The sequence below is a fragment of the Vespa mandarinia genome, chromosome 15, assembly GCF_050613455.1.
Source record: "Vespa mandarinia isolate Hongniang chromosome 15, ASM5061345v1, whole genome shotgun sequence".
NCBI lineage: Eukaryota > Metazoa > Arthropoda > Insecta > Hymenoptera > Vespidae > Vespa > Vespa mandarinia.
In genome coordinates, this window is record NC_140824.1 from 748,088 (window position 1) to 764,043 (window position 15,956).

The 15,956-nt window shown below is 26.7% G+C and overlaps 5 protein-coding genes across 11 annotated transcripts; 4 read left to right on the plus strand and 1 right to left on the minus strand.

The window, feature by feature from the left end:
• The first annotated feature begins 70 nt into the window (after positions 1-70).
• On the plus strand, positions 71-5,523 carry hop (tyrosine-protein kinase hopscotch). 3 transcript variants are annotated; one of them, XM_085661457.1, is made up of 14 exons: positions 71-837; positions 922-1,220; positions 1,371-1,730; positions 1,861-2,064; positions 2,167-2,237; positions 2,370-2,444; positions 2,578-2,905; positions 2,976-3,135; positions 3,218-3,339; positions 3,442-3,595; positions 3,676-4,003; positions 4,073-4,527; positions 4,629-4,966; positions 5,087-5,523. In XM_085661457.1, the coding sequence occupies exons 1-14, from the start codon at positions 736-738 to the stop codon at positions 5,442-5,444; spliced, it is 3,354 nt and encodes a 1,117-aa protein (XP_085517583.1). In that variant the 5' UTR covers positions 71-735; the 3' UTR covers positions 5,445-5,523. The 3 variants fall into 3 exon arrangements, with proteins under 3 accessions (XP_085517583.1, XP_085517582.1, XP_085517584.1); XM_085661456.1 differs by having other exon boundaries at positions 72-837; positions 2,167-2,444; positions 5,087-5,522; XM_085661458.1 differs by lacking the exon at positions 71-837 and having other exon boundaries at positions 1,182-1,203; positions 2,167-2,444; positions 5,087-5,522.
• Positions 5,524-5,709: 186 nt separating this feature from the next.
• Positions 5,710-8,535, minus strand: Pngl (N-glycanase Pngl). 2 transcript variants are annotated; one of them, XM_085661459.1, is made up of 7 exons: positions 8,359-8,535; positions 8,004-8,197; positions 7,626-7,933; positions 7,302-7,529; positions 7,051-7,225; positions 6,548-6,967; positions 5,710-6,465 (listed from the first exon to the last, which is right to left on the minus strand). In XM_085661459.1, exons 2-7 carry the CDS (start codon positions 8,193-8,195, stop codon positions 5,884-5,886), a joined length of 1,905 nt encoding a protein of 634 aa, XP_085517585.1. In that variant the 5' UTR covers positions 8,196-8,197; positions 8,359-8,535; the 3' UTR covers positions 5,710-5,883. The 2 variants fall into 2 exon arrangements, with proteins under 2 accessions (XP_085517585.1, XP_035728817.2); XM_035872924.2 differs by having other exon boundaries at positions 8,004-8,271.
• Positions 8,536-8,599: 64 nt separating this feature from the next.
• LOC118444555 (nuclear nucleic acid-binding protein C1D) lies at positions 8,600-9,616 on the plus strand. Of its 3 annotated transcripts, none has more exons than XM_085661460.1 (3): positions 8,600-8,618; positions 8,945-9,183; positions 9,266-9,616. In XM_085661460.1, exons 2-3 carry the CDS (start codon positions 8,970-8,972, stop codon positions 9,484-9,486), a joined length of 435 nt encoding a protein of 144 aa, XP_085517586.1. In that variant the 5' UTR covers positions 8,600-8,618; positions 8,945-8,969; the 3' UTR covers positions 9,487-9,616. The 3 variants fall into 3 exon arrangements, with proteins under 3 accessions (XP_085517586.1, XP_035728821.1, XP_035728822.1); XM_035872928.2 differs by lacking the exon at positions 8,600-8,618 and adding an exon at positions 8,770-8,891 and having other exon boundaries at positions 9,266-9,614; XM_035872929.2 differs by lacking the exon at positions 8,600-8,618 and adding an exon at positions 8,775-8,886 and having other exon boundaries at positions 9,266-9,614.
• Positions 9,617-10,524: 908 nt separating this feature from the next.
• On the plus strand, positions 10,525-12,874 carry Arpc2 (Actin-related protein 2/3 complex, subunit 2). Its single transcript, XM_035872927.2, has 7 exons — positions 10,525-10,740; positions 11,186-11,279; positions 11,470-11,569; positions 11,712-11,913; positions 12,017-12,237; positions 12,319-12,520; positions 12,600-12,874. Exons 1-7 carry the CDS (start codon positions 10,667-10,669, stop codon positions 12,625-12,627), a joined length of 921 nt encoding a protein of 306 aa, XP_035728820.1. The 5' UTR covers positions 10,525-10,666; the 3' UTR covers positions 12,628-12,874.
• A 621-nt stretch (positions 12,875-13,495) lies between these two features.
• LOC118444602 (uncharacterized) lies at positions 13,496-14,928 on the plus strand. 2 transcript variants are annotated; one of them, XM_035873006.2, is made up of 3 exons: positions 13,496-13,852; positions 13,953-14,298; positions 14,422-14,928. In XM_035873006.2, the coding sequence occupies exons 1-3, from the start codon at positions 13,784-13,786 to the stop codon at positions 14,568-14,570; spliced, it is 564 nt and encodes a 187-aa protein (XP_035728899.2). In that variant the 5' UTR covers positions 13,496-13,783; the 3' UTR covers positions 14,571-14,928. The 2 variants fall into 2 exon arrangements, with proteins under 2 accessions (XP_035728899.2, XP_035728901.2); XM_035873008.2 differs by having other exon boundaries at positions 13,923-14,298; positions 14,422-14,915.
• Positions 14,929-15,956: the final 1,028 nt, after the last annotated feature.

The window sequence follows — 15,956 nt, forward strand, 5'->3', positions numbered from 1 at the left end:
CGCATTCAAAATATTTACTTACTAGTTTCACCGCTAGATGATGTTCAAAGAATTTCGAGCACTTGAAATTATATCTACGGGAATCTGTGTTTGCAGTAATATAAATCTTCGTTTTTTATAGAGATAAAATTTAAATAAAATTAGTGAAATTGCTATAAGTGAAATAACGATTCCAATAATTTTTAAGTGCGCATTATCTTAATAAATATTTAACGTATTCTAATTATACTTATACTTATTTAACATAATATCATTGATACAATTCTTGATAGATATGACAATAAAGAAGAAAACTTATCAACGTCAATCACGGCGTCTACTTCGATCAAAAATTGTTCCAATATTTTCAATAAATTACATTTTGAATTTTAAATTAATCATAGACATGAAAATAAGAAATATATATTGAATACACTAGTGTATAATAAGATATAAAAAAAAGTGCAATCAAGTGCATAAAGTAAACAAAGTGCAAACAGTTGATTATAAACATCAGTTTTCAATTGAGTGTTCTGTAAAGAATAATAATGTTTCTTGAAAATAATAATGCTCTCTTTTTATATATCAAAGGTTACTCTCATTTAATGAAGTTTATAAAATAATTTTTAATCTATTTACTTATCTCATTATTGAGGCTTAATTTGTGTAAGAAATAATTATAAATGAAAGTATATAAAAATGACTTCTTTCAAAATGATATAATTATAAAATAAAATTGTAAATATAAAAAACATAATGGACATCAATAGGTTAGTAATAATCAGTGTGGTAACGGATGAGAAAGAACTAAATATATCGTATACAGTAGGATGGTCAATTGAAGATCTTTGTATAAAGGTATAGTTCATTAAAAAATAATTTATATAACAATTTTAATAATTTAATGTTGATTTTATACTACCTCTATATGTAAACTTTTAGATATGCAAAATATTTGGGATAGGTCCTGTGGCAAGGCATCTTTTTGCTTTACGGAATCATGCTACCAAACTTTGGTATCCTGCAAATTACAAATTAGAAAATAAGGAAAAAAGTAAATTTGATTTTCGTTTAAGATTCAAACCAGCCAGTTTACAAACATTAAAACGCATAGACGAAAGAGCTTATGATTATTATTTTCAACAAGCTCGTTCTGATGTAATGGAAAATAAAGTACCAGATATCGTTTATGAAAGGCATAAACGTGAATTGATTGGATTAGGTGTTAGTGATATGTATAGGTATATATATATATACATATATATATGTACATATATATCTAAGTTTTAAGTGTGTGTGTGTAAATTTATACATATATATATTTATATAATAATGAACATATTAATGCATAAATAAATAAAGTGTGCATTATTAAATATAACTTATTGCAGAGTGATGCTTGAAAAACGTATACCAAGAGAAATTGTAGAATCAGAGTACAAGAAATATATTCCAAAGGAATGTATTAAACGTCATGCTTTTTTTATAAAAAAACCTATACATAATGCACTTGGACGTATTTCTGGACATGATGCTTCTTATGTAAAAGAACAGTACCTGAAACAATTTGAATGCATGGCACCGAATTATCCATATGAGGAATATAAAGCTTTAATGGATAAAGGTATTCCAAATCCTCCATCTAAAGTAATACTTAGGGTAAATGTTGATGAAGTAAAATATTGTGAAACGGAATCTGGTGCTTGGAATCAACTTTGTGCAATAGAAGATCTTTGTTTTATTTCCATAAGGTAAAAATCATATATTTTATTAACAAAAATAATTATTATTTCAATAGTATTATTTTTATATTGTATTATTGATCTACACGAGAACACATTATCTGTATTATATGTAATGTAATATATTATTTTATTACAGACAAGACAATACTGTAGAAGTATCAAGAAAAAATGGAATACCCTCGTATTTAAAATTTCCAACTAGTAATCTTCTTATGTCATTTGTTTCTGCTTTGGATGGCTACTATCGTTTGGCTATTAAATGGACTTTTAATTTGTGTAGAGATGTCACTACACCAAGTTTAGAAAAGCTACATAAGCTAAAATGTCATGGACCAGTTGGGTAAGGTCATTATTATCAGAATTACCTTTACAAATCATATCTTTTCTTGAAATAGATTATAATTTTGAAGAAAAGGAAAAAGTAGTAAAATTATTCTGGCAGAAGGGAATTTGCATATGGAAAACTTGAAGAAAAACGTGCCAATCGTCCCGGATCTTACATACTCCGTGAAAGTGAGACAGAATACAATGTTTATTATTTCGACTCTTGTGGCAAAGATGGAAATCTAATGTCACAAAGAATAGAAGAACTTGCTGTTAACGAATTTGTTATACAAAATAATATAGAAAGATATAAATCTTTAGGACATTTTATTTCTTCATTTCAAGATCCCGAAAGTCAACCATATCTTTTAGAATGTTTACCACCTTCAGAATATGGTATGTTTAATGATCTCTCTCTCTCTCTCTCTCTCTCTCTCTCTCTCTCTCTCTCTCTCTCTCTCTCTCTCTCTCTCTCTCGTTTTTATGTTAACTATTACCAGAATTTAAGATTTTTCATTTTTTTTTGCAGATAAATCACCATTATTAATTTGTGCACCAGAAAATGTGGGAAATGAGGTTGCTGCCGATGAAGAAATCATTGCATCTCTTTTGGAAAGTGGACCTCGTTGTGTTCCTCGTGACCAATTGCAAATTTATAAAGTGTTCTCAAAAAATAGCGAATCTTTGAATGTACAACCACCGGCCACAAGATTGCATAGGGCAATGTGGCGTGTTACGAAAGGAAAAAAATTGGAAGTTGCTATAAAAATACTCAAAGAAGAAGAATGGTGTTCCACTAAAGAATTTTTAGAATTAGCTGGAAAATGGGGTCAATTGAGATCAGGTGCTTTAGTAAGGTAGCTATACAAATTTTTATTTCAAGTTATTTTTATATTTGATGAAATCAGTAATTATTTTGATTTACAGACTGTATGGTTTAACTGTAACACCAGCGATTGGAATGTTATTAGAATTAGTAAGACTTGGACCATTAGATGCATACTTACGTAGCACTTCTCCACAAACTATAAAAACAGTTGATATGGTTGAAGCAGCTGCATGTTTAGCCAATGCACTATGGCATTTGGTACTTATATCTCATCTGCTCTTTTAATTATAATCTTAGTTTGTTTTTTATTCTTTACTAAATTTTTGAGATACACTTGCAGGAGGAAAATGGTGTTATTCATGGAAACATTAGATGTAAAAAACTTCTTGTTCATGCACACACAGATAATAGTTTCATAGTTAAATTAGCTGATCCTGGTCTTTTTATTTATACAGATAAGGAGTAAGTTTTCTATACGAATTTATGTTATGCTTTTTCAATATAGTTTTGTGACCAATTTTTGAATATATTATAATTATGACACTTCTGTTATATGGTACATAGTGTACATTGGTTGCCACCTGAATTTTATTCAAATCCGGAAATTGCAAAATGTAATTTCCAAACAGATATATGGGCTGTAAGCACTACAGTTTGGCAAATTTTTTCAAGGGGAGCAGAACCTCCCACATACCATGACCTGAATATTGTGAAAAAGGTTTATGATAACAAACTAAATCTTAAAATTAAGAGTAAAAATGTCCTATATTAATACTTAATCATCCAACAAATTTTCAGTATTATGAAAGTGGTAAACGTTTGCCTATACCAAGTAGCTGTCCAGTAGAAGTTTATAAATTAATGTTAGAATGTTGGGGTGAATCTAATGGTATAAGAAAACAGCCTCAAGCAATAATGCGTGATATCAATCAAATTCTCTATCAAGTATACAATTCAAGAAGAACGCACGCATATGCGACTGCATTTCCTAAACTATTTAGTGATTCTGATCATATACATGAAGATGATTCTGATACAATAGACGATAAATCCATAAATTCAGAATCACATGCAAGTAGTCTTATTACTGATAGAACTAGTTTACCTTGGGATGATATCGATGACAGTGAGTACAAAAGATCATATTTTTTATTATATGCAAAGTAAATCACTCAGTTATCTTTTCTTTTTTTAGACACAAAAGAATTAATTAACATTAATGAAAGTTACACCGGTAGTGCTGAAGAACTTTCAAATTATTTAAGTTGGTTAAAAAGTACAGCCAGAGATATAGAAAGTTGTAACGATCGATCAATGGCAGGTGTTATTAACTGTTCAGATCGTACAACACATGCTCTTCGTATTACTCATGATGGTAGTATCGGCGACGTTAGCATAGTTAATAATAATTGTAGTAGTGTAAGCGACGATGGCACTCGAATGCAAAATATTTTTGAGTTGAATGCGGATTGTTATATTATTCTACAAGGTCGAATAGGCCAAGGATTTTATGGTGAAGTTTATAAAGGTATACTGGAAAGGGATGGCGGAAAAGATATAGAACCACAACAAGTGGCTGTAAAAAAGTTGAAAACTCGTGCTTTAGAAGCCGATTTACGTGATTTTGAAAGAGAAATATCTATTATGAAGGTGAATCAGATTGTATCGATTTTTTATTTTTCTTTTAATTTTGTTTTTATTCACAGCTTATTTATTCTCTTTATTTTTATATTTTAATTTTTATTGTGCAGACTCTAAAACATCCAAATGTCGTAGAAATTTTGGGTGTCATATCAGAACCTGAAGTATGTTTAGTAATGGAATTTGTAAAACATGGATCACTTCAAAGTTACTTAGCTTTACATCGACAAACACTTACTCATAAAAAATTACTTGGTTTTGCCTTAGATATTGCCACTGGTATGGATTATCTAGGACATAAAAGTATTGTTCACAGAGATCTTGCTGCAAGAAATATCTTGGTTGCAGATGAGAGTAAGGTGAAAATTAGTGACTTTGGTCTGGCTCAAGTAACTGGAAAAAATGATTACTACATACTTCAAACTAATCGAGATCTCCCAATAAAATGGTTAATATATATTATATTTGTATATTTCGCCTTTATTCTGTTTATAGCCTATTATTAAAAGTTTTTTTTCCATTAATAATATTTCTTGTAAATGAAACAATTATTTTTATTATATTATAGGTATGCACCTGAAAGTTTAAGAGATGGAAAATTTTCACCACGTTCAGATGTTTGGTCGTTTGGTGTAACAATGTATGAAACATTTGGCTTAGGTAAAGATCCAAAGTTACCGGGTATCGTTTCAGATGTTAGAGATAAAAGTGCAAATGAAATCAGTGATTCTGAGATAGGTATAGAAGAAGGAAGTGCAGAATTATTAGCAGCTCTTGAAAGAGGTACTAGGCTTCCTTGTCCACCAACTTGTCCGCAACAAATTTACGTCAAACTTATGTATCCATGTTGGCACTTACATAGTCATAAGAGACCAGATTTTGCATCTCTCTGTAGAGATATTAGAGAACTGCTTAACCATTATTAAAATATTAATAGGAATAGTTTTAAATAATCGTGTTCCTTAAGGAATAAATATCTAGTCGACGATTTTATTCGCGACGTGTTATGTATTAAAAATATACTAAATATTTTGTTTTAAAAATGTTTTTCTATTCCTCATTTAATCCTTCTCTAAATTCCTGTATGTCATAAGCATACATAAGTATTAATTATATTAATTTCTTTTGGCGTTAAATACCAAAAAGAGAAACAAATTAATTTTAATTTTTTAATAAGTTTATAAGTCGAGATAAATTTCTATGTAATTTTATTCATGTATAATCAATTTATTAATGAGCTTAAAGGAATGTAGAATTATTTCTATCAATAAAATCAAATTCTCGAATGCACAACATAATACATAGGAACTTTTACCTATCATATGCAGGCATATTGTTAATATTTTTATTGACTTTAAACAAACATTAGTTTTTATGATTATTGAGTTTAATAGTAACGATCATAGATGGTTCTTCAGTATTCTTTAAACTTTCTCTAAATAATTGAGCATGTTGCCAAGCAAGATCACCTTCCCCACCAGAAAGTTTTACTGTAATATTTAATTTTGTTGTTCCTTTTAATTTTTCTGTAGCAAAATCATTGCATGTACAAATAGGAATAATTATGGAAGCATTTTTTTTCTTTATAGAAGGAAAAAAGCCTTCCACTTCCCAAGAAATATTTGCACCATGAAAAATTTTAGTTTTTGCCTGTAATTTAAATGTCTCTATACATAAATCTGGGTTTCGAACTTCAAACGACCATTTTACGTATCCGTATTCAGCATTTACTGAACGAGATAAATATGCCACCTTCCAATCATTTTCTATTTTATGAAAAATGCCACCTTCAACACTATTTACTCCCTCTTGCCAATCAGATTTCTGTTCCAAGATATAGCCATCAGAATGTATAACTTTATATACATTTTTAACAATAAAATATTGAAGAATAAATGATTTGCCACCTTTGGAAATATCCCATATATAATTTTTTTTTACATTGCGCTTAAAAAGAAATTGAAAAAAGGGTAAACAATAATTAATTGAGAAATTATGGATGCAAATGTGATAAAATATTTCTTTATACCTGGTCAATTTCTCCTCGTGCCATTCTCCATGCATAAGAACCTGTTGTTCTTCCATGGTAATTATTATCGTCATCATTGTTTGAAATGTTTGGAAAATTAAGCATTCCTACAAGCTCCTGGAGACGCCGTTTGATAACATATTGTTTACGTGCCATGCTGTAACTTACAGAGTTTTGATGTTCCTCATTTAATGTTTGAAGTAAATTTAATAAATTTTCTTCTGAACATTTTTTTCTCCTTGCCATTACATCAATTTGATTTCGCGTATAACGCCAAGTAACATCTTGAACTTCGTCTCGTGAATAAGCTAATATATAGCTTAATTTTTTATGCCATCCACGTTCATACATCAATGGCTGATCTATTATATTTTCACATGGATCTACATGAATCCATCTATTTTCAGTAACAGACCATATCTATGAAAGAATGAGAAATTATTGACAATTATAATAGTAATGTATAACTTTACATACATACGTACATACTATTTCGTACATACTTCTGTCCACAGATGATCTGTTACATCATATATAAGTCTTGCATCATAATTTAGTGAGCGACAAAAAAGTGTGAATAAATTTGCCCATTCCCCACAACGTCCACATCTAGAAGTTAACAATACTTCTGGATCTGTATACCGCGGAAATTCCACTATTGCATTGCAAGAATTACATCTAAGAATAATAAATACCATTTCATAGATAACAGGATATATTTTCAAACGTATGTATTAATCACTTGAATGAATACCTATGAACTTCTATACGGGAACACCTTGGATCTGAAGAAGGTCTTACACTTTCATATGAACATTCCATAGAACAGCTAGTACATAATGGGCTATCAATCCATTGAAAGAAATCATATTTAAACCAGTGCAGAAGTTCCATTAAAAATAAATCTAATGAACCTACTAAATCTTCTTTTAAAGCTGAGTCTGACTTCATTTCTTTATTAAGTGCAGCAAGTTTCATGTTCCTGTGAAAATATATATATATATATATATATATATATATGAACATATTTATATAAATAATTATGAAAAAGGAAAAAAGAGAACATTAATATCTCTACTTTTGAAATTTTCTTAATCTTTCCATTGTCTTGATTTCCAATTGCACAACTGGTATTACTTTTCTAGCTTCCTCTTGTAAGTCATGATCTTCATATCGCATAACACTATAAAACTGTTTAATAATTCTATTAAAAAATTCGTTTTCTGTTGATAATTCTATTGATGATTCTGTTGCTTCTACAACAGTTTGGCTCTGATCCAAATTTGTAGTGTTTAATTTCGATTTAACAATTGAAGATAGTAACTTCTGTAAAGTCTCCAATTTTGTGAGTAATGCAGTCTTTGGAAGACAAAGACGATCACCATCCTGTTTATTCAATTTATAACAAAATATATAAATTAGTTTATGTTTTATGTTTTATTATGTCTTTCTGTACCTCTATAAAACCTATTTCAAATAAACATTCCATGGCACCACTTGCTGGAAGTAACTTTTCTACGACATCAGGATCATTGAGATAAATTATACGATAAATTTTTTCTTCGGGAAAATGTAAAATCTTTTCACAGAGTTTTGACAGTACACATCCAGCATTATTCCGAATAGAAATCTCATTTTCATTCAACATATCTACATAATGACGTAAACGTTCATCCATGATATCAATAAATTAATATACAACTTTAAAAAATTTTCTGAAAAAGCTAAATAAATGATATAAATTGCTTAGACAAATTTCTTGGACTTAAAATCAAATTTTTCCATGAAAAAAAAATATTAAGCAATCATACCATTTCACTTATCTCTCTCAATATGTTTATTTATGAAAAAGATTTTTGTGTGCTTTATCAATTATCAAAATTAATAATTAACACCAAGTTTCATTGATGATCTTTTAAAGTACATTTGAAATTACAGACATTGATCGTCTAATAACTTAATGACTAAGTAAAAAGGCAAATATTATAAAAATACTTAGCAAACATGACAATTTATTTATCTGTTAGGTTATTTGAGCATAGATTAAATATCATCATGGTGATCCTCTGATGTAAAATATGTTGCTTAGTTTTTACATTGTTAATTTATTATGAGATTCTTTTAAATATTTTATATAAAAAAATAGACATAACACTAAACATTTTTCTATCGAATGGAGTTATAAACAAATTAACAAACTTTTCTATTCATAGAAATAAAGTTTTATGTTTACAAATTTACTTATTCAACATGGCGCTATTAAAAAGGCGCATAATAGTGGTTTAATTTGTTACGATTACATATTGCTATAAGAAATCATATTTTAAATTCGGATAAACGTAAAGTAAATATTCTTTATATTTTTGTTATACGATTTATGTGAATTATTATTTTTAGAATTCAATAATATTTAAAAACAAATATGGATGCCGATTTTGAGGATCTGTCACACGACATGGAGCTCATTTCGAGGTTAAAACAACTTCACCAAACAACCTTAAGATTCGAAAATAGAATTAATCTTGCTAATGATCCTGCTATATATGACAAACTTTCTAATAGCGACAAAATAAAATACAACTTACTAATGTCTTATAGTCTTAATAGCATGTTCTGGATGTATTTACGTGCTGAAGGTAAATATTCATATACAAATTTTTAATAGAACAATATGATTTAAAGTTTTACTTCTATTTTATATTTCTTTCTTGTATATAGGTATTGATCCTACAAAACATCAAATAAAAAATGAAAATGATAGATTAAAAAAGTCAATGGAACGTGCTAAACAAATCAATGATAAAAATACGCTTATGCCACGTGTAGATAAAAATGCAGCACAAAGATTTATAAGAAATAGTTTATGGGAACCAAAAGTACATGAGAAAGATAATAAAGAAAGTAAAGGAATAAATGAGAAAGATACAATCTCAAAATAGTCTATTGCGGAAAAATCTATACTTGTTCAATATGCTTATTTTAGTATTACAGTTTACAATTTATCTATATAAATCAATTATGAGTTAATATAATTTGCTATTGTTTCATACCTTTTTTTATTTAATATTTGTAAATAATAATAAAGTTATTTACAATTTGTTTATATTTAAATATAACAATGATTGTCAAATTGACATTTTATGTAGGATAGACTAGCTAAATGGGATCATTCAAATATCTGCTTTATTTATTCTTATATGAAAGAAACTTCTCAGGACAGAAAATTGGACTATTTCAACGGACATATGTAACGGGATAAAAATAATTTTTTTGCAGTCATTGTTTTACGAAATTTCAAAATCATTAGTACTTTTTTTGAATAGAACTCCATATTTATTTTTCGACATTCTTGTAGAACAACTTGTATAAAATAGAAATTCAACAACCTTAGTAATCATACTATTTCTATCAATTTAATCTTAAGATATTTGTATCTGAAGATAACAAAAATTTCTTAAAAACTCACTGATTTACGTATTTATTTTACTTAAAGAAATACATGACTCTGTTAAAGAAATACGTGAAATAAGATGACCCTGAAATTTTGTAAAAAAAAAAAATGACAGAAGAAAATATTTCCACAATAACAATAAACATTTAGATGATTCCATTCAACTAGTTCATCCTGTATATACTCATACCTAAAAATATGTAACTTTCGTGTACTTTTCCGAAGAAAAAAAAGTTACTCTCTATCTAGAGGTAAAACTTAACGTAAAATTGATAAAGAAACACTAGCGCTACTAGTGCTAGATTTGCATTGAAGGACGAACCTACATTTTAATTGTTGTATATTAAGGTGTTATATTGACATTGTATTTGAAAGTATACAATTACTAAATAACAAAAATTAAAGTTGATGGTTTTAATAATTCTAAAAATTTTATCAAAATTTCAAAATGGCGTTAAACATGAAATCCGATTTCCAACGTAGCAATAATCGTTTACTCACTATATAACAGAGACATACCAATATGTTATGTATAATCTGTGGCCAAAGTGGAGATTAGAATTAGGCAGAGCCGTATATATGAATCGGTATACATGGTTAAATCAGTCAGTAGATAATTGTTAATTATTGTACTATAATATTGTAATTATTTAGAATTAAATACTATAATGATTTTGCTTGAGATACATAACAGGATACTAGAGGAAACATTAACGAATAAAATAAAAAATGCCTTATCAGGGTAAGTACAATGTTTTGTTCATTTAAATTTAAGTATTTTATAGTATAATTGTAAGAGGTTTGTGAAAGATTATGAATTAGGGCGGTGTCCACGTTAGTGTTCAACAAATTCATTTGATTATTACGAAGAAATATATATATATAATAAAATATTTATTAAATATGTGATTAGATTGAATTTACTCCTTTTGAAATAAAGGTAAAAGTAATATAACATTTTGTATTGACATTTATTGGTTTATTGCATATTAGTTTGTGTAAATATGTATGAATATTAATCAATAACATTTAAATATCTAATAAAAAAAAGATTATGATTTTATAAGAAATATAAAAAACTATATATTTTTTTAAATTATAAGCCAATTATTTCATTGTTGCATTTAGTATATAATAAATTAAATTTAGAATAATTTATAACATAGTATATTATTCTTTTATTGCAGACATAAACCGGAGTCAACGGACGTGGTTATAGCAGATTTTGATGGTGTTTTATTCCATATTTCAAATTTAAGTGGTGACAAGTCAAAAATTAGAGTAAGTTAATATGATAGATGTGATTTGTAAAACACATCTTATTTATATAGACAGATATAGACCAAATATTTATATTTTAAAAAATATATTTATATTTCTTACGTAAATTACATATATATATATGTATATGCATATATATATGTTTATGATAAATCCAACATTAATTAATTTATAAAAAATCTTTTTACAGATTAGTATTTTACTTAAATTTTATAAACAACTGCAAGAACATGGAGCAGATGAATTACTGAAACGAGAATATGGTCCTCATCTTATTGCTCCAGAAAGTGGTAACATTTTTTATATTATATCTTTCGTTAGGTATGTGTGTGAGAGAGAAAGAGAGAGAAACTAGAATTAGAGAGAACATATCTATAACAATCAATGGTTTTAGTTGTATTTTAACTCTTTATATTTTTCTTATGTTTTTAGGTTATAATGTGTCAGTTTTGATAGATTTGGAAAATTTACCAGAGGATTGGGAAGCTTTAGTGAAGAAAGTTGGTCTATTAAAAAGGCATTGCTTTGCAAGTGTGTTTGAAAAATACTTTGATTTTCAGGAAGAGTATTATGATTCTCCTGGTACACAAGTTCAAAAGAGAGCAGTTATTCAATATAGAGATCAGGAAACTATGTGAGCATATAAATGTCATATGAATCATAAGCAAATGAATCATAATCATAAACAAAGCAAGATAAATTTAACTTTTTCTCTGCAATATCTTCTTTAATTTAAGGTACGTGGAAGCTAAAAGTGACAGAGTGACTGTAGTATTCAGTACTATATTTAAAGATGAGGATGATATGGTTATTGGAAAATTATTTCTACAAGAATTAAAAGAAGGTAGACGTGCTAGCCATACAGCACCACAAGTTCTATTTAATCATCGAGAACCCCCATTAGAACTGCAGGATTCTGAAGCAGCAGTAGGAGATTGCATTGGATATATTACATTTGGTAAAGATATTTTTTAATTGCAACATGATTTAGAATCATTATAATTTTTCATTTTACATTTTATAATTTATTTGTTTTCAGTATTATTTCCACGGCATACGAACAGAGAAGCACGTAATAATACTATTGATTTAATACACATGTTCAGAAATTACTTACATTATCATATTAAATGTAGTAAAGTTTATATTCATTCACGTATGCGTACTAAAACTACAGATTTTCTAAAAGTACTCAATCGCGCAAGATCTCAAACAAAAAGTACTGAAAAGAAAACAATTACGTGAGTATTTCATTATGTTTATATTATTATATAATATATTTTCAAAATTATAAAATATTTAGATCTTACATTTTTACAGCGGTCGGACATTCATAAGGAAAGAATGAGTTCATATAAAAGTTAATAATACTGAAACAGTTTTAAACGCGGGATAAATGAAATGTTTCATTTATCTCATAATTTTGCTGACAATTCTTAGTTTTTGGTATACAATATATGGTTTATTAACAAAGGCTTGATTACTGTCTTATGAAATTAGTAAACCACAAGTTCTCCATGTATAAGATCAAATGTAATTTTTTTAAAACAATGAAAGATTTTAAGCATATGTTTACGATCCTGAAAATATATTGATAAATTATTTCAAACTTTTTATTAAATTACTTTAATTATAATTTTTTAAATAAATTTTTATAAATATTTTTATTAAGTTGGAAAATCTATAAAAGATATACTAATTATGTAATGCTATTTATTACAATATATTTTGATTTTTGATAAAATATTTCACAGAATATCATTAGTCATGAAATTAATCAAAGAAATTCAGAATAATTTGTTAAAAGCAGGTTTATACGATTTTCTAATATGTCGTCTTATCTGTTAAAAATTCATTTATAATATTTGCTTAAAGCACATAAGTCTGAGCTTTGAATAATTTAAAGTAAACTTGATTTATCCAACAATTCGACTGTACTTTATAAAAAATAATGAAGAAAATCGATTGGGATAAGATTACTTTACTTAATAGATATTGTTGGATAATATGAGCCCATGCCATTATTTTTTTAATTACAATATTGTTTTTTAATAAATAATTATTTTTATTGTCTAGTTTTAGTTATTATATAACAGATTATTATATAATAATAAAAAGATGTTTTATATATATATATATATATATATATATATATATATATATATATATATATATATATATATATATATATTAATTTTAAATATAATTTTAAATGAATTTTTATGGATCCTTCATGTTTCCATTAAAGTATTTCTATAAATTGATTTTTTCTCTAATATTGATTTCTGAAAAAGTATAGAATCAAAAGAAAACCATACAGGGTGTAAAATAGGGAGTGCCAAATGAAGGTATTCATTAATAACCACACCCATTCATCTAACACTAATATAAAATAACATTGTATTGCTTTTAATGCTTCAGTCATAAGCATTCTTTCAGAGTGAATACCTATAGCATGTGTACAAAAGTATTCTATGGAATATAATACTAATAATTGTTTATAAATGACATGCATTTCCATTCATAACATATATTTTGATAATATTCTATTAAAGATTTTAGTTTCGTTAAAGGTATGTAAAATAATTGAAATATGTAGTTTTAATACTTTTAAATATTAAAATTTGTATGATTTATTTTAAGTATATACTTATATAATTTATGAAAATGGAGATGAACCAGACCACTGTCGGATCAGTTTTATTATCATCATCCAGTATTTCACCATGTTCTGCAAATGAAATTGCTATAAGTTCAGGTGACTGTGTCGAAAGTGGTGTTGAAGAATGGCTTGAAGATGAAACTTTAGCTGGATTTCGCGTTTGGCAATTGGCAGGAATAATTTTATCTATTTTACTTAGCATAATAATTGGATTATGCTGTTGTATTCGATTCAGAATACCAAGAACAAAACAAGAGATAGAAGCAGATTATATTCGAAAGAAAATAACAAAAAATTTTAGAAAGGAATTATCGAAAATAAATAATTCAGATATGGATGAGATGAATTTACAAAAAGGTAAACAAGATTTTTATTTTATAGATGTTTTCATAAAAAAATAAAAAAGAAGCAAATATATGAATCGTGACCTACTTCTTTCTCGATCAAGTTTAATGTAGTACATCTTTTTTGTGTTATTAGCATTAGAAAAAATACGTAATGAATTTGATCCACAAGCATATCAATTCCAAAAAGAGCATGAAAAAATTGCAAATAACAGACCTCAACAAATTGCACAAAAACGGATTAATACTATATTTACTGGTATGCGTGACCATCTTAATAAATGAAAGTGCATTGATAGTGATAACATAATTTAAAATTTCTAATATAAGTAACACTATAATGTATATTTTACGATACCTTTTTCGATTATTTGTTTATTTTACTGAAGAAAAATAAGCTTATTTTTATGAAAAAAATATCAATTGTAATATAAAATAAATACTTAGAAAGTGCAATATATTATTTCAGAGTGAACAAGCTAACTCCAATAAAAATAAGTTGACTAAATATAAGCTTTATTTTATAGATATAGTACAGAAATTATATTACTTCGCATGCAACAGTAATTTGTAGTCACGAATTATGTAGTTCAGACCATTCAATGATACTATGATGTATATTATCTACAATAATATGTGTATATATTTAACATTATTATATTATTAATTGGCTGCTTTCATTACAAAAGTAAATCTATTTAAATTTTTAAAAGTAAAATCAATTTATATGCGCTATATATATAGCCATAAATAAATTTTATTTAAAAGGCGAAGTGATCACAGTAAGTATTATAAGTCATATATATATTTCCATTATGATTGTTAATACATTTATTTTGTCCAATTCTGCAAGTAATGTTCAAATGTATTTATAATCTCTATTTCACTATCTCATAACTAATTGAATATTTTTCGTGCATTGAGAGAAAGATTTGAAAAAAGATTAGAATTTTATACAGAATAATTTTACAGGAATATCTAAAAATTCACAAGCATATATTATGCATCACAATTAAAAGAAAAGTTCTAGATTTATAATAACTGCGGGAATATATAGAACACGTATGTTCTAATAGATTTAGAAATTATTAATTAGTAATTAATTATATGGTATATTCATTTTGAACTCTGATTTTTCATTAGGACTTTTGTCTTAGTTTTGATGTGTAAAATATACCAATAAATTTGTTAACATTCCTTTAGAATTACTCTATATAATTTTATTAAGAATATCCAGACTTTATCATAATTATTATTAGCTGTATTTTTATAAAGCTTCCTTGTGAAAAAATACATAAAAATAGATGCTAATATATCATTTAAATAAAAAATACAACAAAATACAAACTCATAAATTATTTATTAATTACAAGTTATAAAACAAACAGTTTAAAAAACGAATTGGATCGAAATCTCTTTTGTATCTGCATTTATATTAACTGCAATAATATTGTAGAACTAGGTGAAAAGAAAACTAACACATTAACTGATATTGTACTCTATTAAATAGATATTAGTACTTTCAAATTATATCAAAATAATAAGCAGATCACGATTTTACATTTTTTTTTCCTTTACATGCGTTTAATATATTTTTCGAAATAAAGATTCATGATTTATTAAATTTTTCATCATTTTTCGCAGGGTTATGAACATACTATAAATAGGGCA

Bases quoted from the DNA above. Each gene is read 5' to 3' on its own strand.
- LOC118444555 (XM_085661460.1), top strand. From the start codon at position 8,970: ATGGATGCCGATTTTGAGGATCTGTCACACGACATGGAGCTCATTTCG. The intron at 9,184-9,265 runs GTAAATATTCAT...TCTTGTATATAG, and splicing joins GATGTATTTACGTGCTGAAG to GTATTGATCCTACAAAACAT.
- LOC118444602 (XM_035873006.2), top strand. From the start codon at position 13,784: ATGACATGCATTTCCATTCATAACATATATTTTGATAATATTCTATTA. The intron at 13,853-13,952 runs GTATGTAAAATA...ATGAAAATGGAG, and splicing joins AGATTTTAGTTTCGTTAAAG to ATGAACCAGACCACTGTCGG. The intron at 14,299-14,421 runs GTAAACAAGATT...TTGTGTTATTAG, and splicing joins TGAGATGAATTTACAAAAAG to CATTAGAAAAAATACGTAAT.
- Arpc2 (XM_035872927.2), top strand. From the start codon at position 10,667: ATGATTTTGCTTGAGATACATAACAGGATACTAGAGGAAACATTAACG. The intron at 10,741-11,185 runs GTAAGTACAATG...CTTTTATTGCAG, and splicing joins ATAAAAAATGCCTTATCAGG to ACATAAACCGGAGTCAACGG. The intron at 12,238-12,318 runs GTAAAGATATTT...ATTTGTTTTCAG, and splicing joins CATTGGATATATTACATTTG to TATTATTTCCACGGCATACG.
- hop (XM_085661456.1), top strand. From the start codon at position 736: ATGGACATCAATAGGTTAGTAATAATCAGTGTGGTAACGGATGAGAAA. The intron at 3,340-3,441 runs GTAAGTTTTCTA...TATGGTACATAG, and splicing joins TTTATTTATACAGATAAGGA to TGTACATTGGTTGCCACCTG. The intron at 4,528-4,628 runs GTGAATCAGATT...TTTATTGTGCAG, and splicing joins GAGAAATATCTATTATGAAG to ACTCTAAAACATCCAAATGT.
- Pngl (XM_035872924.2), bottom strand. From the start codon at position 8,225: ATGGATGAACGTTTACGTCATTATGTAGATATGTTGAATGAAAATGAG. The intron at 7,934-8,003 runs GTACAGAAAGAC...TTGAATAAACAG, and splicing joins TTGAAATAGGTTTTATAGAG to GATGGTGATCGTCTTTGTCT. The intron at 6,466-6,547 runs GTATAAAGAAAT...TTTCTTTTTAAG, and splicing joins CACGAGGAGAAATTGACCAG to CGCAATGTAAAAAAAAATTA.